Here is a 27,762-nt window from a genome sequence, read left to right as displayed (position 1 = left end):
TTTCCCACGACGATTGCCGGATAATATTTATATTCTTTTTCACGGCTAGGAGAACACCTCCCCCACTGCATTTGGCTATATTTGAGTCAATTCTATCTCTCCTAAATATATTATATCGACTATTACAAAGTTCATTATCAAATACACTATTATTTAAATTAGTTTCAGTTAAGCATATTATATCGTAATCACTGTTAAGTACATTCAAATAAAATTCATTTAATTTAGATCTAATTCTATTTACATTTTGATAAAATATCAACATATTGATTAAAATATTAAAAAGCAAAATATTTAGTATTCTGTATGACATATGACAAAAGTTAATGAATTAAGAAAGCTTATTTAATGAGTCCATATTTTTAATACAATAACTATCCGCTCTATCATTTTTACGCACATATATTCGTCCGTATTTAACCCAGACATATCGGTACTTCAGTTCTTTTGCCTTTAGTCTTGTGGCTGCATGCAGCGCTTTACACTTGGGCGAGAGATGTTCATTAACGTATATATTGGACTTGTCACGTGTCAGGCCTAAATGTGACGTATTCAATTTGTCATCTTTATGAGATTTGTTAAAACGGTAACATGCAGACAGAACCTGATCCCTTAACAGTGGAGTAGAGAGTGTAATTAAAATGTTGCGCGGACGGCTTGATGAATTATTGAACTTGGCGACTCTTCTACATGATATAATACTTGCTTCATCTATTTGGAAATTTATACTGTTGCATAAGTTTTTGAACAAAGTAATTAAATTCTCATTCTTATTCTCGGGAACAGCCTGTATCTCAAGATTTCGGCTACGAGTTATTCTGTCGATCGATTCGAATTGACTATTTAAAACACTTATTTCTTTTTCTAGCTTTAAAGTTTGCGTCTCTAAGTTTATTATTATAATATTCTTGCTTCCAAGTTCAGTTTTCAATTTGGATTGCTCTTCACAAATAAAATCAGTTGTAGTTGTAAAATCCTCCTTTATGACTTTCACCATTGTAGCTGTTTCCGTTTTAATATATCTCTTAACTTCTTCCAAAATCATGGATCGAAAATTTTGCATGAAGTTATTAAAAGAAGAGTTAAGTTTTTGATCTAACAAGTCACTTATTGCTTCCATCGAAATTGTGTTTCCTAATTCGTAACTTGTACTGCTTTGATTTGTATGGTAGGACATATTCATTGGTTCGTCGGGCAATGGTAACTGGCTTTGCCGTACCGGAGTATTTAAAATGGATGTTCTCTTTCGCCGAGTGACGTTATTACAGGTTGGACACTGCCAGGCTGAACGCACTTGTACCGAAAGACTAAGGAAATGATCGGTTTTAATATTTAAACATTTATAGTGATAATGCGACCGACATTGACAGCACTGCAGGTAATCGTCAGAGTTTGTATCGGTATTGCAAGCCGAACAAATCATTTTAAATTACAGAAAAATTTTCAACTTGCACAGAGGTTTGAACCATCGACCTCTTGAATGCGCTCTAACGAAGCAGTGACAAAAGCCACTGAGCCACAGCGGCTCTACAGACACTTGCGAAATTGTAGAATCGGTTACCAGTCAGTCAATTAGATGGTCGTGAATGATTGGTTCCAAGGAGTTCCATTGTTTTTAACACGATGACACATCACTTTGCAAACGGTTGTAAAACACTTTCAATGGAATATTTTAAACTTTCAAGAACGATAAATATTTAACACATATATTTTTTACTTATATTTTTGCGTTTATTTCACAGATCTTTACACGATGAGTCGAATGATGTACGTTTTAGAACAAACTAACAACTTTTTACCATTATTTAAGATTTTAAAACGGAGAAGCACACAAATTACATGTAGCACCGACAATAGCGCACGCGCAACCCACGTGTAATGCCATGTGATTGAAATGTATTAAGAATCACCATTCCTCTGGCAAACAACTCATATTGATTATCACGATAAATTTAAAAGAAATTCTGCCTTGAACATCTAGTAGAATTATTCCAAAAAGTCGATGCCAACGCTAATAAGGACACGGTGTAAAAAAAAATAGCGTCCTTGAGGGGAGCTTTTAAAAAAGAATTAAATAAGGTATGTTGTGATTTATTTATTCCAGTACCTAATTATTATTTAACTGGTAGGTAAATGGTAAAAAATCGGACATCTAATTAATACCAAACTCTCCCAATACCACCTTTTTATTATTTACGCAAAGTCATTCGACACTATATACCTAGGTACCTATATATAATTATGTTTAATATATTTTAAGGTAAAACTCTCGATGCGTTCCGGTGCAGGTGCTGATGAAGTACATGTACCTACACTGTGGTACTACGACCAGATGTTGTTTTTAGAAGAAACAAACACTCCCAGACCATCGAAAACACCGCGTTCAGCACTCGATGATATGCCATTTGAAGAGTTCGAAGAGGTACGAGTAAATAGAACAATTGAATTTTTTTAATAATATATATTCAAAAATTAGTACTTATCATTAATATTACACTTCAAGTAGTGTAATTAGAAGTACGAGTAAATAAAACAATTGAATTTTTTTAATAATATATATTTAAAATTAGTACTTATCATTAATATTACACTTCAAGTAGTAATTCATTACACTTTATTTTCTTGCCATTCTACCTTTCCTTCGTGGTTAAAATAATTAACATATAATTCTCTCGCACGTTTGGCATCGTTACTACAGTTTCTAGTGCTTAATGATCTGTCCAGCGAAGGCAACGTGTTAGTATTTTCATCTTCAATATCATCACTGGAATAGCGGGTACAAGTTATTGATTGTGTATCAAAATGTGTACCGTAGCGACATCTAGTGTAGTTTATGTTAACTGTATCTATGCAATTGTCTATGAAATAAATACAAGTCAGTCTGTCTTTTCCAACGCACTCGGTTGTTTTATTTAAGAGGTTATGGGCCCAGACTTTTATTCTGAGCGGCCAATTGTGAAAGTAATTTGTTACAGTTCGATCGTTTATCGATATTTCCAAATTGGTTCGGCCAGTTTCCGCGTAAAAAGTGTACTGTAAGTGTATTGTGCTACGTGGGTGCCGGTGCTCGGTTCGATCGCTTTGTCGTAATGGCGGCCAATTACATTATAAACGTGCCGAAGTTGCGTGGTCGTGAGAACTATGACGAATGGGTGTTCGCAGCAGAAAACTTTTTAATACTCGAAGGGATGATGAAGTGTATCAAGACCGAACGAGATGAAAGTGGTACAGAAGTTGTTGTATCAGCTGCAGACGACGCGAAGACAAAGGCGAAGCTTGTACTCACTATAGACTCATCGTTATATGTTCATATCAAGACCGTTAAAACTACAAAGGAGCTGTGGGAAAAACTCAAGTCGCTCTTCGACGATTCTGGGTTTACTAGAAGGATCAGTCTTTTACGAAATTTGATATCTATTCGATTGGAGAATTGCAGTTCCATGACCTCTTATGTAACGCAAATAATAGAGACGGGTCAGAAACTATGTGGAACAGGATTTGCAATAAACGACGAATGGATTGGTTCGCTGCTACTAGCTGGATTACCAGAGAAGTTCTCTCCCATGATTATGGCGATAGAGCATTCGGGCATTCAAGTAACGGACGCCATTAAAAGCAAGCTTCTAGACATGGAAACCGGAAGTATAGACAATGTGGATGGCGCGCTCGCAGTGTCAAGGAAATACCAACAGACCAAGTCGAAATCAAGTGCGTCTATGAGTGGCAGTACTGGCAAAGATGGCGTCAAATATCAAAATGAAAACGTCAACTCGAAAACTGTCAGTGTCAGATGCTATCGATGTAAACAAACTGGACATTATCGATCACAGTGCCCGAATAATCCCAAGTTCAACAAAAATGCAGACCGTAAGCAGACTAATGCGTTCTCAGCTGTATTCTTAAGCGGCAGTTTCAACAAAACGGACTGGTATATTGATTCCAGTGCTAGTGTGCATTTAACTGCCAATGTAGATTGGATCACTAGTAGATATCGGAAAGTTCAACAAGAAATAATGGTTGCAAATCAAGAAACGTTACGTGCGCTGGCGATGTTAAGATTGTAACCTCAGTTAAAGGCAGTGAATTTGAAATAAACATTGAAGATGTTTACTGTGTACCAAACTTGACAACTAACCTCATATCAGTAAGTAGATTGATTCAAAATGGCAACAAGGTGCATTTTACGGACGACAGTTGTCATATTTACAATAGAAAACGTGATCTAAAAGAATGTTTGGTTGCTGCAGTGACTACTTCGGATCTTACTTGGCATCGCAGATTAGGCCACCTGAACAGTGATAGTTTAAGGAAAACCAAAGACTACTACGACTAAGAAAAAACAAGACTCAGATTGTACATCGACAGAAGAAGCAAAGGAGGATACATCTACAGAGTTTTCAGATTATGTACCAAGTGATTATGAAGATTGTGTAGACACACAGAGTAGTAGTTATAAGCCTGATAGACCTGTCAGAGAACGTCGTGTACCAGACAGATTTGGTTTTGGTGGTCTCTGCTACACAGAAATGGATAGTGGAACAGGTCTCACACTCAAGCAAGCACTGAAAGGGCCTGAGAGAGACCAGTGGCTGCAGGCAGTACAGGAGGAGCTGGAGTGCTTCGAGCAAAGTGGTGCCTGGGAGGTAGTCAATGTTCCTGATAACTCTACTATTGTGCAGTGTAAGTGGGTACTTAAGAAAAAGCTTGAGTGTAGTGGTAAAGTCCGTTACCGTGCAAGGTTAGTGGCTAAAGAGTTTACCCAGCAACCTGGTGTTGACTATACTGAGACTTTCTCGCCTGTAGTAAGATACAGTTCTCTCAGATTATTGCTTGCTATTTCTGTAAAACTTGGACTTGACATAACACATTTAGATGTGTGTACTGCATTCTTGAATGGTGATTTAAATGAAAATATTCATATGCAAATGCCTGAAGGGTTTAACTGCCCAGATTCAGACAAAGTTTTGAAATTGAAAAAGGCTATTTATGGATTGAAGCAATCATCAAGAATGTGGTATAATAAAGTAGATATGTGCTTAACTGAAAATGGTTATTCAAAGTCGAAATATGAACCTTGTTTGTATACTAAAAAGGATGGTAGAAGTATGACTATAATGCATTATACGTGGATGATATTTTTGTGTTTTCAAATAGTAGTGATGAAACGAATAATTTAAAGTATATTTTGGAATCTCAGTTTAAAATTAAAGACCTGGGTCAAATTAGACAGTGTCTCGGTATGTCAGTTCATTATGATAAATGTAATAAGATTTTAACTTTAGATCAATGTGATTATATTGAGCAGTTGTTACAAAAATTTAATATGGTTGACTGTAAACCAGTAGATACACCAATGGAGTGTGGATTAAAATTAACAAAATATTTAAGTTGTGATAAAAGTTTGCCTTATCAGCAACTAATTGGATGTTTAATATATCTTACCATACTTACCCGACCCGATATAGCTTTTCCTGTTGTGTACTTAAGTCAGTTCAACAACTGTTACAATAAAGAGCACTGGGCTCATGCTAAACGTATACTGAGATACCTAAAGGGAACTAAAGATTATTGTATTAAGTATAATGGCACAGATGACAAGATATTGGGCTATGTGGATGCAGATTGGGGTAGTGATATCACAGGTAGGAGATCCTATACAGGCTATTGTTTTACTCTATCTAGTGGTTTGATATCATGGGGAAGTAAAAAGGAAAAGAATGTAACTTTATCTAGTACCGAAGCAGAGTATGTTGGCATATCTGAATGTTGTAAGGAGGCAATTTACCTTAGGAATTTGCAAAATGAAATCATAGGTCTAATGCAATGTATTGTAATTTTTAATGATAACCAGAGTGCACACAAGTTGTTATATAATCCTGTATTTCACAATAGAACAAAGCACATAGTCATAAGATTCCACTTTGGTAGAGAATGTATTAAAAATAATATAATTAAAATTGAGTATCTTCAGACAGATCTAATGCCAGCTGACATACTAACAAAGTCTTTAAATTCTGTAAAACATTATAAATTTCTAGAATTGTTGGGAGTTCGACAAAAGTAAAAATTGTTATTTCATTTTGATATAGTGGGGGTATTGATTGTATATCAAAACGTGTACCGTAGCGACATCTAGTGTAGTTTATGTTAACTGTATCTATGCAATTGTCTATGAAATAAATACAAGTCAGTCTGTCTTTTCCAACGCACTCGGTTGTTTCATTTTCGCAGAAAATTGTGTAAAATACAACATGTTAGTACTACGACATCGACACGATCTGTACTTAATTCTATGCTTGTTTTAAAAATTCTGAAACGGTTAGTCATTATTCCAAATACGTTTTCGATGATTCTTCTTACTCTAGATAATCTATAATTATATATTTTCCTTTCATGGCTTAAAGTTGATATATTAAAAGGTTTTATAAAATCGGGTCTAAGAGCAAATGCTTCATCGCCTATAAATACAAATGGTAAATCGTTCATACTATTTTTACATTTCTGCGGTTGCGGTATAAGTAATTCATGAGCACAAAGTTTTTGATAAAACTCTGTGTTTTTGATTGCTCCGCCATCAGATATTCTACCATTGGTTCCAACTTCACACCAAATAAATTCATATTTCGCATTGGCACAAGCCATTAATACAATGCTATGAAACTTTTTGTAATTCCAATAATAAGAACCACTGCCAGGCGGAGGAAAAATCCGAACGTGCTTCCCGTCTACTGCTCCAAGACAATTAGGAAACTGCCACATGTCTTCAAAGTCATTTGCTATTGTCTTCCACTCTTGTTTGTTTTGTGGCTTCTGTAACATAAAAATAATATATTTTAATAAAATTGTTTCCTTACAGTCTGCTGTTGAAGAAGTCTTTTCCCCTGAATCACAAGCGAGTTGGTCTCAAGCGAGCTCTTCATCTAAACGCTCAAAGGTATCATCTTTTAAGAAAACAAAGGATACCGCAGACAAAATTTTAAACAAAATTTCCAACAAGCTGGACACGATCGATTCCGGAAAACAAAACCCCCTCGATTTTTCCGATGTCTTTGGGCAATATGTCGCGGCAGAAATGCGGGCGTTGCCAGAATAAATGAAATTATTTTGCAAAAAAGTCATTAATGACGCAATTTTCCAAGGATCAACCAATCAATTAAACTACACTTCACGTGTTGTAACCGATAGCGTTCCTACAGCAGAGTATGTCAGGGTTGGACACAGTTCTAACAATGAAGATACTATTGTCCTATCGAATGAAGTAAATGATACCCAATCGCAATCAGTATTGCTCTCAATGAACAATATAATAAATGATTCTTACATGAACTCTTAAAAATCTGTCCTTTTTTTGATAATTAAATTATATTGATTAATAAATGGTTTATTTATTTATATTATAAACTAGACTCGCGCCAGCGGCTTTGCCCGCGTGAAATTCGGTTATATCACGCTCACTATATTTTCCCGCAGGAATATTATATCGCTATAAAAAGTAGCTTATATGTTAATCTAGGGTTTCAGCTAGCTCCTTCTCAAATTTCATCGAAATCCGTTTAGTAGTTTTCGCGTGAAAGAGTAACAAATATCTATCCATCCATCCATCGTCACAAACTTTCGCATTTATAATATTAGTAGGATAAAGTAGAATATAGTTTAATAAATATAGTATAATAAGAATATTCTTACCTTCATATAGTCTTTCAAAGCTGACATTATAGCTAGACATGTCTCGGGGATAATAAAACCCAGACGTTGAGGTGAAATAGCTGTTGGAAATTTTAACTCCTCGTAGCTCATTCCAGACGCTAAGTAACGAAGTGTTGCTGTTAATCTATCATGGGGAGGTATTGATTGTCTCATGTTTGTATCTTGCTTTTTTATCAATGGCGTTACGAGTTCTAAAAGCTTGAAGTAAGTAGGTTCATCCATTCTCAGATAATTTCTCCAATCCGTTGGTTCTGCACTGAGTTCGGATATTAAATTTGTATGTGAGAACTTCTGACGTTTCAAAAACCACTCTTTTGACCATTTGCGTTTAGGTTTTTTGTTTTTAATTATAATACAAGCAGCAGCTGACAAAAGCAAAACTTTTTCTTCGTTAATCCATTTTAATAGTTAGTCCATTTTAATTTTAAACAAAAATTCACAACAATTCACAATTCACATCCACTTGTCTCAAACTATCGAACAAAATGAAAAATTAAATGGAGTGGCGCCACTCCAAGCGTACTCGTGAATGGCATGACAATTTGGACGTCCGCCACTGGCGTGGAATCGTTCCAAATGGAGTGCCCGTGAATGGCTAGCTTTAGAGGCTGGCAGTACTTTACTAATTTACTGTGCAATGATATCTACAACAAAATGAAGTTAAAGATTCTGGACTTATTGAAACAATTTGAGAAGTTATCATTTACTACAGATGTGTGGTCCTAGCCCAGCGCAAATGTCTCGTTACTTAGTCTTACTGCTCATGGCATCACGAATAATTATGAAAGAGTTTCTATAATACTCAAGTGTGAACAATTAGAGGGTCGGCACACAGGTGAATTTATAGCGAATAATTTAAAAAATATTTTGCAAGATTGGGGCTTAAGCAATGAATCAGTTCATTGTATTTTACGCGACAAAGGATCTAATATGATAAAAGCTATGAGAACGGCCAATTTGCCTGATGCAAACTGTACTATTCAACTTCAATTATGTGTTAGGTCAGCAATGGAAACCGAAGAATTTATCTCGCCAGTTATTACAAAGTGCAAAAAAGTTGCTACTCACTTCCATCACTCACTAATTGCTCAAAAAGAATTAAAACAAATTCAAACAGAAAGACTGAACCAAACAGAATTATGTATCGTTCAGGATTGTTCTACAAGGTAAGATATTTCTATTTTAAACTAAAATAATTTTATATAAATGTTTTTTTTTTCTTCTGTACGTTGTTTAATTTCACATATGTTTTATTTATTCACAGATGGAATTCGACTTATTATATGATGGAAAGAATATTGAAATTAAAAGACTCCTTGATACTGTATTCGGGCGCGCATACTATACCGATTCTTACTGCTGATGAATCGCTCGACTTGGAAAAGTGTATTGCAATATTAAAGCCATTCGAAGAAATTACACGGGAGTTAAATAGTGCAACTGCGACAATAGCTTCAGTGATTCCTTTAGTCTATACTCTTAAAAACACATTAGAAACAGAAAAGATTAAACAAGACACATCAGAAAACTTTAAATTAATGATTACAAAAATGGTCCATGACATCAGCGTCAGATTTCAGGACATTGAGAATAATAAAATATATACAATAGCTACTTATCTAGATCCACGCTACAAGCTCAAGTTTTTCACTGAAATTACTAAGGAACAAGTACAGACAGAGATTCTAGGAATCCTTGGGTGTTCAAGAACTTCTCATGATGAAGGTCCTTCTTCACCAAAGAGATCACGGACTCAGCTGCCATCAACAAGTTCATACATTCAATCTTGTCTAGCTGAAATATTATGCGCAAGTGACGAAAAAGAGCACGTAGGTGATGATGAGGATGATACAGTACCCAATCAATTAATTGTCAAAAAAGCATTCCTAAATAAATATAATAGAGAGAAAAGGTTGACACTCAGTGAAAATCCACTTTTATGGTGGAAAATGCATACCAAGTACAACAGTTTAAGTGCTTTAGTCAGACAGTACCTCTCTCCGCCGCCTGGCAGTGTACCGAGTGAGCAGCTTTTCAGTGCTGCTGGGTTAATTTATGATCCTTTAAGAAATAGACTTTGATAAGTAATTTCGCAATTACTTTTTGTCAAGTATAATTTACCTTTGATAAAATTTGAATATTGAAAATGTTCAATGTTATTATAAATTAATGTAAGACAATGTATGATTAAGTTCAGAATAAAAAAGGAAAATATGAGAATTATGTTTGCACAGCACAGATTATAAAAAAGGAAGCTATGATTGTTATGTTCGACTTAAATTATAGTTATAAAACTTAATTTAATTCTGATTTCAATATTTTCTTTTAATACGAAATTACTGATTCAGTATAAGTAATAATTTTGTTATTACATTTTCATTTTAGGTGTTTTAGAATCTAAAACATCTAAAATATAGATAATACTCAATATAATTATTTATATTTATTTTTATTTTAAATAGCTGTAATAATTACTCACAGACTGATTGTAATTCCTGCCAAAAACGAAATAAAACTACCTATTTGTATTTTACTTTTAAAATTCCTTAAAAATATAATATCCGTAACCGAAACTAACGGATAATCCGAAATAATTTATTATCCGTATCCGTAACCGTATCCGGTATAATAATCATTTCTATATCCGTATCCAATCCGTAACCGAAATTTCATATCCATAACATCCCTGGTTGAAACGTCATTTAAGCCTATCAGACGTTCGATAAAAATCTTTATTCATAATTGTTTGAAAAACTTCCTATAACTATAATGCTGTTATTGTACATAATATTGGCATTCGGTAAAAAAGTGTTAAAATATGTATGGTAGAAAATAGTTACAACAATTTTTTTACCTGTGGACATATTCAAATTGAAAAAAACTATCTTTTGACAAACATCGCGTCATTCAATTTAAATGCAACATTGATATAAAAAACTAAAAATGAGTAAAATTAATAGTAATAAAAAGCAGAGGAGTGAAAATTGGGTAGAAGAAGATAAGGTTAGTTAACAGTTTCATTATATTCGCAAGTCTGCAATTTTGCACTGTCATTTTGTTACGCATGCATTTGTAATATTTACTGTTTTTGCTTTTTAAGATCATCTTAATAGACATTTAAATAAAACTAATTATAACGGATGAATCGCGTATATTAATTATTTTTAAACATCCCGACGTTTCGAGCACTTTGCAGTGTTCGTGGTCGCGGGTAGACTGTACTGGTTCACATACTGTTGTCTTAAATTTACGCGATTATTACACATTTAAATAAAACTAATTATAACGGATGAATCGCGTATATTAATTATTTTTAAACATCCCGACGTTTCGAGCACTTTGCAGTGTTCGTAGTCACGGGTAGACTGTACGGACTGGAAACATCAAATCAAATTCGCCGGTTGGAGTACCTAAAAGTCAAACATGTCATCTTAATAGATTTGGTGAAGGAGAGAGTGCCTGAAATAGAAAATAAAAACACCGACACGAACTCCAACGCTAAGAAAGTGGTGGCATGGAATGATTTAAAAGAGAGGTGCTTTTTAATCTAATTTTGCTATTATTGTTTTTCTCTATCTCAAACAATATTCATTACTTTTAACAGATTTATTAATTTTTGTATTTTTTAAGAATTACTCTTAAGCAAATCTAATGTCTAATTTCAGTTTTAACTGTATGTGCCAAGGAGCTCCACGCACTGTAAACTAGTTAAAAACAGAGTGGGGCTTAATGAAAATTAAAGAGAAGAAACGCAAGGCTGAGCCGAGGAAGGAAGTTTTTAAAACTGGTGGTGGTCCGCCTCCTGTTAAGGAAGTTCCAAAAGAAGACATTGGTAGTTGGCTTCCTAATGAGTTTGTAGTCGACCCCAATGAATTCGACTCAGATAATGTAAATCAGGTAATTTATATTGCTTCTTCTCATAGTCTACTATATCAACTATAATCACTCTTTTGCAATTACTTAATTAAGAAATATTATTGTGTACTGCAAAATTAAAAATTTATCTTTACAGCACATGTTACTTCCAACTCCCTCCAGTGCAAATTTAAATGATATGGATATGGTAAGTGTAATTAAAAATGCTTAAATAACTGAAATAACTGAATAAAAGACCCGAGAAAGTTGGTCTTAGCCAAGTCTTTTGCTTCTGATGTTATTTATGCTATTCACAGAGGAAGAATTATGACATCCAAACATATAAATTTTGCGATAACGGTCAAAAGTTTGAGTAGCAGTGAATAGCTTCTACGCCTCTTACATTCCTATGGACATTGCATTTCGTACTCGAAAGTATTAGAATTGGAGACAGAAGCAACGTATATGTCGGAGATATAGTTGGGTTGTCAGCTTCCATTGCAATTAAACGCAACCATTTAAATATTATTTATTACACGATATTAACAATTTTATCAATTCTTCGAAAAAAGTGTCAATGCGATGTGTCGTTGCTAAAACAATCCTTGTTTCAATTTTATTTCGTTTTATTTCGTATATAGCATTATTTGTGGATGATTTTTTTGTATTTTATAACAGTAAAGAAATATGTGATAAATTAATATGTGAATTGAAGGCAAAGTTTAACATAAAAAAATTAGGACAGATGAAACATCAGAAGGATTTTGTAGATATTATTTTAAAAAGATACTATATGGTTAAATGTAAAAGTTCAGATACTCCTATGGAAAAGAATTTGAAATTAGATAAAGCTAAGTCTATTTCTCAGAAATATCCATATCAGCAGTTATTAGGTGCACTAATGTATTTATGTGTTTAACTAGACCTGATATAGATTTCCCTGTACTATGGCGTAGAGCTTATGTTATTCCTCTTCCTAAAGTTTCCAACCCCTCCCAGTTAAATCACGACAGACCCATTTCCATTCTTCCTTTCTTGTCAAAAGTCTTAGAATTAAGTTTTTACCAACAAGTTTCTGCCTTTGTTTATAACAATAATATTCTCAGCTCATATCAGTCAGGTTTTCGACTAGGCCATAGTACAGTTACTGCTCTTCTCAAAGTAACTGAGGATATTCGGATTGGTATGGAGAATAGATTGATCACCATACTGGTCCTTATTGATTTTTCTAACGCGTTTAACTTGGTTGATCATGATATTGTTCTTGCCATTTTTACGCATTTAAACTTTTCTTCATCAGCTCTAGACAGGTTCTCCTCATATCTTCGCGGCCGCCAGCAAGCGGTCAGGCTGGATCAATCTCTTTCCGGGTGGCTTGATCTATCTGCTGGTGTGCCGCAGGGTGGCATCCTTTCTCCTATTATTTTTTCTATTTTTATAAATTTTCTTACTTATAACATCGACTGTTCTTACCATTTCTACGCCGATGATCTGCAACTCTATATTTATACTAAGTTGGAGGATATCGATTCAGCTGTAAATAAAATTAATCGAAACCTTACTTATATATATAATTGGTCTAATAAATATGGTATCATGGTAAATCCAGCTAAGTGTCAGGCGATCATTGTTGGTAGTTCGCATTAATGAAGTTAGTCGCTCGGTCACCGCCACCTTAAGGTGTCTCAATAGATTTAGAAATTTTCTCCCTATTAAAACCAAAGTTTTGCTTGTGCAAGCCCTTATATATCCGATCATCGATTACGCTGATGTGTGTTATGTCGATCTCAATGAATTTTTTTTTAAATAAACTCGATCGCCTCATAAATAATTCCCTGCGTTTCATCTTCTGCTTTCGAAAATTCGACCACATTTCCCCCTGTCGAGCCGAGCTCAAATGGCTCCCTATCCGCCAACGCAGATATTTACGGCTACTGTGTTCTCTTTTTTCTATTCTTTTTGACCCTCTTTCCCCTGATTACTTAAAGGATAAATTCAAATTTCTCTCTGACAATCACGATCGACAGCTACGCTCTATTGATTCTCTCCTTCTCTCTTTTCCCTGTCACTTCTCTGGTTTCGTAACTAACGCTTTCTCTGTCCAAGCTGTCAGATTATGGAATAAACTTCCGGTAGAAATTAGAAAGGCTCCTACTATGGCATTTTTCAAACGTCGTTTACAGGATCATCTTATTAAAAACCTTTCTTAAGTTTCTCTTTTTTTCTCACTACGCTGTGTTTTTCAAATTTCTATTACGACTCTGTTATTTTATATCATATATGTATATATAATTTCAAATGTGTATTCTTATGCATATATATAATATTGTATCTATGTTCTTGTTTTATTATTATTACTATCGTATTTATTATAAAATTTATTGTTACCGCCTTCATGACTTTCTGTTTGGCCTAAAGGTTGAATGGTAGAGAATGCCTTCAGGCATTAAGTCCGCCTTTTGTCACAACTTATGTTGTTGGTCAATAAAGTATTTTAAATAACTAAATAAAAATTATAGCCTATGCAGTGAGTTTCCTAAGTCAATATAATAACTGTTATGATGAGACTCACTGGAAATATTTAAAAAGAGTTTTGAAATATTTAAGTAAAACTAAAGACTATGGGTTAAAATATGTAAAGGGGGAAGTTCGTTGATTGGCTTTGTGGATGCTGACTGGGCATCTTGTTCAATAGACAGGAAATCTTATACAGGGTATATTTTTAAATTGTCTGGAAGTGCAATATCATATGAATGTAATAAACAAAAGACTGTTGCGTTGTCTAGCACCGAGGCAGAGTATATGGCACTCTCCGAGGCATGTAAAGAAGCTGTATATTTAAGAAATTTAATTTTTGAAATAAATGGAGGCCATATTGATAATTTACCTGTTGATTTGTTAAGTGATAATCAGAGTTCACAGAAATTAGGATGTAATCCTTTATTTCATTGACGAACAAAACATATTGATGTTCGGCATCATTTTATCAGAGAATGTGTTGTTAAAGAGTTGGTCAATATATCTTATTTACCTTCTGCTGAGATGCCAGCTGACATACTTACTAAGAGTCTCTGTAGTGCCAAACATTATAAATTTAATAAAATACTACCACAAAAAAAATAAACCGTAAGTGACAGGCGTGTACTGAAACCTCAATATTTACATTGGAAAATTCTGCCTGCGAGATGTTTCGGTGACCATTTTTTAAGAAAGTTTTCTTAAGAAAGTACGAAATTATAATTAGAGTCAATAATACAGACTAAACGTGAACTATACCGTATCTATGTTGAAGAGGCAACAAAAAAAGGCCCAGAGAATGACTTCCAGAAAACTATTTGAAGATGTTCTGAAAGATGAAAACATAGCCTTATTTCAACCGGAAAAAGACGCATGTGATCTGTGTTGCTCACGTAAAGTAGGTAATATTACTGAAAAGAATATCAGCAACATTTATCACCAAACAATGTAGCTCGACAAGAAAATACTTCCGACAAAAGAAACGAGAAGTGGAACTCTTCGCCTTATCGCTGCTGATTGACAAGCTGTGAAATTAAGTCCATCTTTGAACGCACTACTTAAATGCACTGGGCATTGTATTTTAAACGAAGCTGATGGTTCATAATTTCACAATTTACAATCTGGGTACGAATGTTATGAATTGTTTATTGGTTTGATGAGACAACTACTGATTTAAAAGCATCTACGTATGCTTCTTTTTATATTGATTATTCAAAGGAAATTATAATAGAATGCCAAAAGATATCTGCGCTGCGCTGATGACATAATGTAATTCTCAGAATCGATTTTAAAATTGGAGAATAAATGCAGCATCTACAGACAGAGAGCGCTCGCCTGGGACTTGAGATGAACCTTTAAAATTAGCAATAAAGATAAGAAATGAAAACGTAGAATATTATTTATCTCGGTAAACAAGTCTCATTTCGTCTGAACAACATCTTAGAGGAAATAACTAGAAGGATAAACATGACATGGCAAAAATACTGGGCTTACAACAACAATGACATCACAATAGGCAAGGCGAAAGAATTTGAAATCCTCTTCCATAATGCAGATAACCATCTACTGTTTACAACAAAACCTTTATTTCGGTAATATACTTAAGATTTTGGAAGTTTAAAGCCATTTTTAAATATTGCGCGAAAACAGGTCGCCGTGTCATGGCGTCGTGTGTGACGTCACACTAATGTAAACGTCAAATTTGTTTACGCGCAGCTAGACAGCAAAGTAAACAAAGACTGCGTATTTTTGTGTTAAAAATGAATTCTAAAGTTTATAAGTGGTGTGCAGTGCCTCAGTGCAAAAATACATCAATAACGACACTCAACAAGGTGTTTGTACATGTCCCATACAAGAAAATAATAAGAGATAAATGGTTAAAGCTTGCACGGCGAAACCCGAACGATGTAAATACAAATTCGCCACTTTATTTCTGTGAAGATCACTTTGATGTGAGTATGTTATCATGAATTGATAGATTTTTAACAAAATATAATGTTTCTTTGACTTGAAATAGTTGAAAGTAGAGGCTATGGAATAACTAGTCATTTATTGAGGTTATGTTTGTATACTTTGCATTTTTTAGTTGCCAAATGACATGGAAAATTTTATGGAATATTCATGTGATGAGGTCGGTATCGCAAGTACGTATGAAACCAGGATGTATGCCCACAAAATTTACTTGCCAACCAGGCAGGAAACACACACATCTTACACAACGTAGCGAACATATATAGCTAAAAAACGAAGTATGGTGATGTTGAAGAGATTCTTGGAGAGTGTGAAAAGCAAGTTGAAGAGCCATCAAGTTCAAAAGAAATTGCATGTCGTAGTTCAGGTATAGTTTACTAACTTAATAGAATGTTAATTCAGTATTATTGCATATACTGTTGGTGTACTTAGGCCCATATTACAGATTATCTTATATAGCGGTGTTTTAGTATAGACTATATGGATTTTTTACTGCACTTAGGGCTCATTGCAAACAATATAAAGAAAATATAATTTTTAGTTCTCCATTAATTGAGATCAAAAAGACATATAAATTTTCTGACATACAGATGCTATTGTTTTTTCTTCTAGTTCAGTAATAAACAGGTTTTTAATACTTAAACAAGCGGCATCCCTTTGTACAAATCTCAAGAAATGATCTATGCTTGAGATTCATTCTGTGATACTGGCTATAAAACAACATAGATTTTTGTAACCTTGTAATTTTCTATTTGTGTTCATAATTATAACATTGCACTTCTATAATAAAACATTTGTTTTACAGTTCAGCAGATTGTTGAAGAAGTTCCCCATTTACCACCAAGAATATTGCATAAGGCAATTTAAGTACACATATGTAAAACATTTAGAAGTAAAGCCAACCAAACAAAAGTTAATTTGGTAAATCAGATGACATCACCATTGAAACCGTATCTACATTCTGTTTGTACATCACCATTTAAAATCAAGCATGATGTTAATAGTAAACCATCAAGACCAAGTAAAAATGTTTTGAGTAAAATAGTCAAACAAATAGAACAATCAGACAGTGATACTTCTTACGCTCCCTCTGATGAGCCATCATCATCCATAAAATCTCTTCAAATGGAGTTTACATCTGACTGTAGCGAGATGCTAGAAGATGACAAAAGGACAGAAGATTTAAACGCTATTGAGTGCACTTTGAAGAAAATTAAAAAGCGCCCCCGTTCTTATACTGGCATTCCTTTAAATTGTTATTACTTAGTTAACTTGATTCAAGAACTGACAGGCCTACCGTTTAACCATATTTTACTTTGTCTAAAAAAAAATAGGTTAAACAATTCATTCCGTGAACTTGCTGATGACTTCGGCATTGATAGATCTTATCCATGCAAAATTTTCTTTAAAAATATACCTCTTATAGCAAGTGTAATGCGTCCTTTTATTGTATCACTAGATAAGGAGATATTACCTATGGCTTTTAGGCATAAATATCATAAGGTGAGTTGTATAATAGATTGTTTGGAAATCGAAGTACAAAAGCCTTCGAAGGCCATAAATCAAGCTCTTACCTGGTCTGATTACAAAAAAGCCAACACAATTAAGTACCTCATATCTTGAACCCCTTATGGTTTAATCAATTATATTTCATATGGTTATGGAGGCCGAATAACAGACACATGCATTGTGGAAACTTCAGATTTCTCAAAATGTTTGCAACCTAATATGTGCGTTATGGCAGATAGAGGATTTAAACATGTGGAAGTGTATTTACGTAAAATGGGTGTGCTATTAGGACGGCCTCCAAGTGTTGTATCTGGAGCCAAGTTAACAGAAGCTGAAGCCAAGGAAACTAAACAAGTAGCTAGCTTACGTATTCATGTTGAGCGGGTAATACGTCGATTACGTGAATTCAATATGTTAAAACCACACGCATGTCTTAACTTAAGTTTGGTTAACCCTTTCACCGCCAGACTTTTTACCGATTGGTGTGCCCCCAGCGCCCAACACATTTAACAATAAAATAATACCTACAACAAATAGGGTTGTGGGTACATTTTTTTATGTTGATGTCGATATTTCGCTATAATAATGATATTGTATTTAAGAGCTTGGTTAACCAACAACTACATACATACTTACCTACTACAGTATACTCTACTACTACTACTGAATGAAAATTTAAAAAATGATACATTACAATTATTATTATAATTTTTATACATCTAAGTCGACAAATAAGCGTAGGGCTCACCTGATGGTAAGTGACAACCGTAGCTTGTAACACTAAAAACTAAAAGCACCTCAAGCGCATTGCCGAACACCCCCCCAGGAGCTCTGGTTACCTTACTCACCGTCGGGCTACTCCATATTTCGAGGAGGTTATGTCCTGCTTTAACCCTACCTCAGTTGAAATAAGACTAAAAAAAACTAAAAAAAAATTAAATAAAAATTATAATTACTGTTCATCAATAATAAAATCTTCGTCTGACACAAATTCATCAACGTCATCACCTTCTAGAATCCGTATTAATCATTCAGCAGTCGTCATGGTAATTAAAACAGGAACATAAAACTATTACAAAAATACGCGCAACACTAATTGAAAGTTCCATACGGTTGTGACGTCATGAACGGTCGTGTTTATCCGACACAGGCGCTGGCTATATTAGCAAAATGGAAACAGTCTAGGGATGGGAATTTGCATTTATAGTTGTCCATACAGAAATCGCTAATTTCTTAGAAAAATATATATTCACACAATAAAAACAACACGTTATTAAATTACAATAACTTAATGTGCAATTTTATTAAATAAGTTGGTCTTTAATACAATATTTTTGTTAATAAATATTCCATATCTTATAAATTTTTAACATTATGTCTCATCACTACGGTCGGATAAATACGACACAGGCGTTGGAAGTCAATGCATTTTCTCCTGAATAATATTAGTAAATTTACCGTAATGAAATAGGATTTTATTTTGTTTCTTGATATAGTAAATGTGAATTATAAGACTAAATAAAAGGTTGAATAGATAAACTTTCGAAAAAAATATGTATTTTAGGCTAAAACATCATAATATCTTTAGAAATTGAATATATAATAGACAGGGTTTTGTGTCGGATAAATCCGACTCAGGCGGAATGAGCCCGAAATGTTTTGTCGGATGAATCCGACTCTGGCGATGAAAGGGTTAAAGTTCTGGATGATGTAATAACTATAGCCTGTGGTTTAATTAATATACAAGATTCTCTTATTAAATAAAACAATGATTAAATTTCTGCATTTTTATTTTCTATCCTACACTTTTATATAACAATGGATATACATGGGATTTTCAAAATTTTATAGCACTTTCAAGTAAACTTGGCAAATATTCATCATCTAAGTTTATGCATATAATTTCTACATTTTTATTAATCGAAAAATTGGGATCTGCAACACAAAAGTAACATTTTTTTAGTCCACTTAGGTACATTTGCTTTTGTATTTGGGCAAAGCATTTCTTGCTGGGTTTTTCATTTTTTATATAATTAACCGACTTCAAAAAAAGGAGGAGGTTCTCAATTCGTCGGGGCCTTTTTTTTATTTTTTATTTTTTATGTATGTTACCGAATTACTCGAAGATGGCTGGGCCGATTTTGACAATTCTTTTTTGGTTTGAAAGGGCATGTTTTACAGGTGGTCCCATTGTCAGGAGATCAGGATCTGATGATGGGATCCTGGAGAAATCGAGGGAACTCCTCAAATTTTATAGGCATACCTATTGAGATTTCGGTTTTATACAAAGTGCCTTGGTCATATGCTCAGGAAAAGTGACATTTGATGAAGTGGAACTGATGATGAAAACCACAACTGGTAATCAGAACCTATTAGTAAGTAACTATTTTACGGGTTTAGTTCTATTTCTTTAAGATAGTCGTCAAGCAATTGATGTTAGTAAACATGCCTATGATGAAGTCTAGCTGATGGTGGACTACCAGGAGAACTCCTCAATGATTAACGGCATTGCATCGGGAAATATGGTATTGTCTAATTGGCGATGAGCAGTTAACATTAGGCTATTGTAACTTAGGTAACGCTTAATTTGAGTTGCAGTCTACATCGTATTGAAACGACGTTATGTTTAGAGTCGAAAGCCAAATAATGGGATTCTTTATGAACAACTATTATATATAAGAATAAGAATGTTTAATTTGTTTTTTTATTATCTGACGACTGAGGGGTAAATAGAAACGCCAAAAGGGGTGAATAGAAACGGGCGAGGGGTAAAAAGGAACGAGAAAGAGTTTAATAGAAACGCGAAAGAGGTTTTTAGAAATATTTTTTTCTACGGTTGGCACTTTTATGCTGTTGAGTTGTTACATTATAAGTACATACTTTTTATCTAGTTATGTTATAAAAAATACATATATTTGTAATTACCTAATTTAATTTACAGATTTTATTTATTTATTTATTTATTGGTTATATCGTTTCCAAACGAGCAGGCATGTTTTACGCCGATTTTCAGTGAGTGTACTCACTCCGCTGTCTGGTTAAACTATGGCTATACAATATAATATAAATTTTGCTAGTAATTATGTAAACTTAATGTAATTTATGTAAAATTGCACTTTCACAGTTAACTATTTATTTTGTATTTTCATCCAGGTCCAATGGAAATATGCCACGCACCTACAAACCCTAAGGGTAAGAAGTATCTAAAATATGATCTTAGTTTAATACAACAGGCCGTTAATGAATGTACCGAAGGCAGTAGTTCTCTTGATACAATTGCAAAAAAATATAAAATACACAAATCTGTACTACACAGGCATTGTACAAGAAATATGAAAAGTCACGGAGGTCAAACCGTTTTATCAAAAGAAACGGGAGAAGAGTTTATTAAATATATAAATGTATGTGCTGAGTGGGGCTATCCCTTGGAGGCATATGATCTAAGAATGTCAGTTAAAGTGTATCTTGACAAATTAATTAATATGTTTCACAATAGTTTCACTAGATGGCGTCGCCATACCATTAACTTCAGGTCACTTTTTGGTCGGTCATCCATTAGTAGTTCCACCTGAATACAATTATGAGGACGTTACACTAAACATTTTACGCAGGTGGCAATTAGTCCAACGTATGGTGCAACATTTCTGGCGTCGATGGAATCGGGAATATCTCACACAATTTTATCAAAGGCATAAATGGGCTAACCGAACTCCTGAGTTTAATGTAGGCAATATTGTTTTAATCAAAGAAGACAACTTACCTCCAGCTAAGTGGAGAAGTCCAGGAAAGGACAATTTGACGCGCGTTGTCACTATCCGTTGTAAAGACACTACGATTAAACGTCCAACTTGTCAACTTGAATGTCGAGGAGTAAAAGTGGATGAACACTGTTCATTCGTGATTCGTAAGCCTTTGTGTTAAAGGTGAAAAGAGTCCACCGACTTTTGCATCTGACTGTACATAGAAGTCATTTTTTCGGGAACGAGTGGATGATCATGATTTTTTCCATACAAATCTAAGCACTATCACGTCACACAAGCTTTTAAATATAACATTTCACAATTATTCCGCTGCCTATAAATATTACCTTACCTAGATATTTCGATCGTAGTTCACGTGTATGCTAACGCTTTACTGAATATAAAGCGTTTTTGGTCGTCCTCACTCAATAGCGTTATATTTAATTAATTTATAGAAATGATCGGACTTACGCAGATTTAATTTGTTGCAGATTTGATTAGTACAAAATGTCTGAACACGTTGATCCATTCAAAAGAAAACCATCTGGGTCAAAATATAGAAAACGAAAAGCAGAAAAAAAAAGAAATTTGAAAAAACAAAAAAGTTTGTGAATATAGGCAAATATATCACAACAAAAAGTCAAGACCTTAATGTGGCATCTACATCTGATATACAAGCGAATGCATCGGTAGTGGAGTCTCTGTCTGACAAGTCAGATCAGTTAGCTGTTAAAGAGATTGTGGACGAAGTTTCCCGAAGTGAGGAGATAAGTTGTGTTACAATTACAGATGCTGATCAGGATGACACTATTGGTGATGTACAACAAATACAAATTTTAGATGACGTTAGTTCTCTTGTTCCAAATATCCGATATATTCAGCCACTCGGCCACACATTCGAAATAGCAAAATTATTGATCATATAATAACTTATGGCCCAGTGCAAACTCACATTGATAATTATCCAAAGGATGATACAGGGCGACATTTCTCAAATTCTCATTTTAAAAAAAAAACGTGCAAACAATGAAATAATTCAGCGTCGTTGGTTAATATACTCAGTTTCTAAAAATCGAGTTTACTGTTTTTGTTGCCGGCTATTTGATAGCAGCTCAACGTCGAATTTAGCATCTGAAGGATATAACGACTGGAAACACTTATCAGAAATGTTAAATTTCATGAAAGTAGCACTTTTCATAAGAAGTTTTACCTCTCATGGATTGAGGCTGAACTAAGATTAAAAATGGGAAAAACAATAGAGTGTCAAGAGCAACATCTGATTAGAAAGGAAATTAAAAGGTGGAATAATATTTTGTCTAGATTAATGCATATTACACTGTATTTAGTTGAAAACAATATGGCGTTTAGAGGTACTTCCGACAAACTATATACGCCAAATGCTGGAAAGTTCTTGGGTTTAGTACAACTACTAGCCAAATTTGATCCAGTTATGGAAGAGCACTTGCGATTAGCATTAAAGGGTGATGTTTCTGACAACTACTGCGGAAAAGAATTTCATTAGTTTTTTTAATAAATGTTTATTTCTTTTCATAAATGGTTATTTCATTATTATCCTTCCCCTTTTTTCGTATGGGTTTGAATTGCAGTTAGGGGGTGCCGTAGAAATCTCGCCCAGGGCGCTGGAAGTACTAAAACCGGCACTGAGTACAGTTACCAATCAACAAGGCACACCTGGCTCTAAAGCCTTCAGAGGTTGAAATGTTTGTCGACGACGACATTTCACCACGCAAAAACGCCTCGGGTAACTTTAACAACCCTCAAGCCTGGTGGTATAGTCACCGTAACATTTACTCAAATTTAGCAGATAGCACCAGCTGCAATACGGTCGCAACATAACGTCCTGTGAACATAACTTTAGTAAAACTTGACTAATAATTTAAGATAGGATAGAAAAGTAGAATTGAATAATCGTACAATTCAATTCTTAGTTTAATGGCTTGTAGTTGTGCCGGCAGGGCACAGATTATTTCGCCAATGTCACGTAGGATGGAGAAGACACGAATGAGATTGATCGGTACGGTTGAGACACTAAACTCAATTGAATTTTAAAGTCAAGAATAGTAGTATTAATTTCCTTGTTAATCCTTAACCTAGAACAACACAAACATTAAGAGTTAATAATAAGACAATTAAAAAAAAAAAATAGTTGTTAGTATTCTAAACTATATATGTAATAAAATATGAAAAATTGGACTATTCACAACTTAATTTTATTTAATTTGATATATTTACATAAGATTGAACAAAATGGACTAAACACAAACGTCAACAAACATTCAACATTTATAGGGCGAGGGACTTTAGGAGGGAGGATGTCATAAATGGGACGAAGAAGTTTAGGGCAAAGGAACAGGATATGGGTTGCAGAGCCTTCGTCTAGGCCACATTCACACAGCGAGTGATCACGAACTCTGATTTTTGCTAGATGAGTAGGTGTGCATGAATGGCCGAGGCGTAACCGACAGATGGTGGAGGTGACCCAACGGTCAGCGTGCCTGTGAGATGAAAACCAAGGTCGCCTCGGAATTTCAGGTTGTAACGCCGAATAATATTTACCCTTGACCAATTTTGATGAAACCCAAAAAGAATTCCAGGATTTAATCATTTCAGCTTTGGCAAGAGAAAGCAAATCCTGAGATGTGTTGGCAAAATGCTCAGATGTACCAGATTGGATAGCAATCTTAGCATATGAGTCTGCCATCTCATTACCAGATATAGCTGAATGGCTAGGAATCCAGACCAGCAGGACTTGTAGCCCTTGTTGATGACAGGACAACAGGGCCTCTCTGATCTTAAAAACGATTGAAAGTCTTGATCTGCTACGAAAAGGATTCTCTTTAATGGCTAACAGACAGCTTAGTGAGTCACATAAAATAATTGTTTGCTGAATATTGTGTGACAGGGCATACTTTACGGCTTCCAGTAAAGCGATGGCCTCACCGGAGAATACAGAGGTTTCGGGGGGACATTTAAATAATAGTGCTATTTTAAATTTAGGAATCCAACAAGCTGCACCAACGCAGCCGGTCGGCGAGAGCTTAGAGGCATCAGTATATATAGGGAGATGATTAGGCCAATTTTGATGAAAAATTGTTTGAAATTGGATATTAGCATCAGGGGAACCTTTTACGAGTCCAAGATTTGTTATTACCGGAGGATTATAAATAAGTGCTTTAAAGGAGGTGGAAAAAAGAGGATTAGAGGGAAAAGTGGTAAGTGGATGGGGGAGTTTGGTATACTTGAGGAAACTGTTTAATAGGAATGGGGATGCCGGATTATCTGGGTTACAAAGGTGGGATAGTTTGTTTAATCTAATCAGTAGAGGATGGGAGGGTAGCTGTAACAATCTGATGATAAAGCGGTCACAAAGATATTGCCTCCTTATCTGTAGAGGAGGGTCAACACACTCAACCTGCAGAGCATTAGTAGGGGTGGATTTCATCGCACCCAATATAATACGGAGACATTTATATTGTATTTTATTTAATTTTTCTGAAGCTGATTTATTAAAAGGATCTAGAACGAACAGTCCATAGTCCAAATGACTACGAACTATTGCGTTATAGATCAATTTTAATGTATAAGGGTGAGCTCCCCACCAGACTCCAGACACTGCTCTAAGGGCATTAATAGATTTTTCACATTTCTTGGCTATGTAATCGGAGTGAGAAATTCCGTTCAGTTTGTAATCGAGAATTATACCAAGAAATTTTGTTTTGTCTACAAAGTTAATGCATTGACCCTCATAAAACAGATCAAAGGCAGGAATACGTCTTTTTTTCGTAAAAATCACTGCTTGACTTTTGGCTATCGACAGCGACAAGCCATGGTCACAGAGCCATTGGGATAGGTAATGCAAAGCAGAGTTTAATCGAAATGATAAATTTTCAACGGAACTTGATCTATGATATAAAACTATGTCATCAGCATACTGGAGGATGTTACAAAAGTTGTTAACAGACAAATCGAGGTCATGAGTGTATATGCTATAAAGCAGAGGACTGAGTACAGAGCCTTGAGGAAGACCTTTCCAGACGAATCTGGGGGGAAGTGAGAGATGTTGGTGTCTTACCGTTATTGATCTGCAAGTTAACAGATTACATATGAAATGAACTATCCTCGGAGGAATACTCAGCTGTTGCATTTTCTGCCTGAGCAACGGAAGAAGGACATTATCATATGCAGAAGATATATCAAGAAAGATTCCCACAAGGTACTCTCCTTTAGCGAAGGCAATTCGAATGTCTGTTGTAAGTATGCTTAGACTATCAATAGTGCTCGACCCCTTCCGAAAGCCAAATTGAGAGGGAGCAAGTATGTTTCTGCTTTCCATTAACCATTCCAGGCGATTCTTCAAGAGATGTTCAGTGATCTTTGCCAAAGTAGATGATAAAGCTATAGGTCTATAAGAATTGAAATCGGAAGGGTTCTTACCCGGTTTAAGAATGGGAATAACAATTTGTGACTTCCAAGATTGCGGGATGATTCCTTTGATAAAAACCGAGTTTATAATATTTAAAAAACAATGTTTAGCTTTATCATTCAATTTGAAAATAAAAGAGTAAGGAACGCCATCTTCCCCAGGTGTCGAATCGGATAAACCATTTAATGCACATTGAAGTTCGGAAAAAGAGAAGGGGGCATCCATTTCATCCAAAGTAGATGCTGGCGTAGAAATTAGAAAACTGTCCTCATATGGGACAAAAGGGGGGGCAAGCTTATCAGCAAAATTGTTAAGCCACTCAGAAGGAGTATTTGAGGTAGGGTTGTCAGAGTTAAGGCAACGGCGGAATTTTTTAAGTTGGGACCAGACTGCAGAGGAAGAGGAACGAGGGCTCAGGGATTCACAAAATTGAATCCAACTGACTTTTTTCTTTTTAGAAATCAGTCGTTTTAATTTGGCGTCGATTCTCTGATACTTGTAAAAATTATCCATAGACATACACATGGTGTATGTTTCTTCAGCCTCTAGTCTCTGTTCAGTTAATCGTTTGCATTCCTCATCCCACCAGGGGGTGGAAAGCAAATGATTTTTTGAGATGTGTTTTTTGGGAAAATGGAGATCAGCTGCAGTTAAAATACCATTAACGAAAAGGTCGTAGCAAAGGATTACATTTCGATAGTCTTGCGACGCAAAGAGGGAGTCAATCATGTCGTCAACAGATTCAGCATATGCAGACCAATTAACATGTTTTAATTTATATTTTAATAAAGGATTTGGGTTGGAGTATGGGATGGATCGGTTATTTAAAGAAAGGAGGATAGGGAAGTGGTCACTACCAAAAGAGGATGATAGGACATTCCAGGATAATTGAGAAGCAAGGGCAGGAGAGGTTAGGGATAGGTCAACAACGGATTTTGGGTTTTGGTTGGGGTATACTCTACGTGTTGGTGAGCCATTATTGAGGATGCAGAGGTTTGCATCATCAAATATGTCCATCAACAAGAGAGCAAACGAATCAGAAAAATGTGAACCCCAGGAGGTATGGTGGGCATTAAAATCACCCATGACAAGGATAGGATGAGGGAGACTAGAGAAGATGGCGGATAAATCGGGAATTAAAGCGGGATTAGGGTGAGGGATATACAGGGAGAGAAAAGAGATGTTGAGGGCTCTGACAGCAACAGCATTAATATGCTGGCTGGACAGGGATAGAGGGATTTGGGAAAAGGGAAGGGAGTGCCGGATAAAAATGGCACTCCCGGCATAACCATCACTCCTGTCATCTCTCAAACAGGAGAAGCCCGGTACCCGAAATCGGGATCCAGGGATCAACCAAGTTTCAGAGATGGCAATAATGACAGGTTTATGGAGATTAATTAGAGAGAGGAGTTCATGTTTTTTAGGCCGGACGCTCTTGCAGTTCCATTGAAGGAAGCTGATTGGGGCCATTTTTAAGGATTGAGAATAGTTGACCTAAGTCTTGAGCAACGTTGGACGGTAAGGGGATATCATTACAGGTTGAAATAATGCTTAGAAGAATCTTCGTTAACATTTCCAAGAAGTTGGGATTGTTATTTACGGGGAGAGAAGTATTTTGGTTGAGAGCACAACCATTGGGAGTAGTAGAGGGACAATTGCTAACAATGGATTGGTGAGCCTGTTTATCGTATCCTTTTCCAAGCGGTGATCTTGGGCGAGGAGTACTTAAAACAGTCTTACGATAGGATCTGATAGGTGAAGGGATAGATTTGTTTGGGATAGTTGGAGAATATATAGGAGGGGTGAACATCTCTTTTGCAATCTCTGCATAGGATCTACGAACAGGAGGGAACCGTGAGGATGCTTCTATATATGACACATTGTCTTGGGACATAACAATTTTTATGGATTGTTGGCGTGAAAATTCAGGACAGTCCTTATCCGTAGTAAAATGAACACCTGAGCAATGTAAGCAAGTGGCGTTATCCTTACTTACATCACAAGACTCACCTGTGTGGG

At 35.2% G+C, this 27,762-nt stretch overlaps 1 protein-coding gene and 1 pseudogene across 1 annotated transcript; one reads left to right on the top strand and one right to left on the bottom strand.

The window, feature by feature from the left end:
• Window positions 1-2,549: 2,549 nt before the first annotated feature.
• On the bottom strand, window positions 2,550-8,408 carry LOC124541471 (protein ANTAGONIST OF LIKE HETEROCHROMATIN PROTEIN 1-like). Its single transcript, XM_047119384.1, has 3 exons — window positions 7,687-8,408; window positions 6,224-6,810; window positions 2,550-2,785 (listed from the first exon to the last, which is right to left on the bottom strand). The coding sequence occupies exons 1-3, from the start codon at window positions 7,927-7,929 to the stop codon at window positions 2,608-2,610; spliced, it is 1,008 nt and encodes a 335-aa protein (XP_046975340.1). The 5' UTR covers window positions 7,930-8,408; the 3' UTR covers window positions 2,550-2,607.
• A 3,028-nt stretch (window positions 8,409-11,436) lies between these two features.
• On the top strand, window positions 11,437-18,069 carry LOC124541505 (annotated as a pseudogene).
• The last annotated feature ends 9,693 nt before the right edge of the window (window positions 18,070-27,762 follow it).

This window comes from Vanessa cardui, chromosome 28, assembly GCF_905220365.1.
Source record: "Vanessa cardui chromosome 28, ilVanCard2.1, whole genome shotgun sequence".
Lineage (NCBI taxonomy): Eukaryota > Metazoa > Arthropoda > Insecta > Lepidoptera > Nymphalidae > Vanessa > Vanessa cardui.
This window is presented reverse-complemented; position numbering and strand designations above follow the sequence as displayed.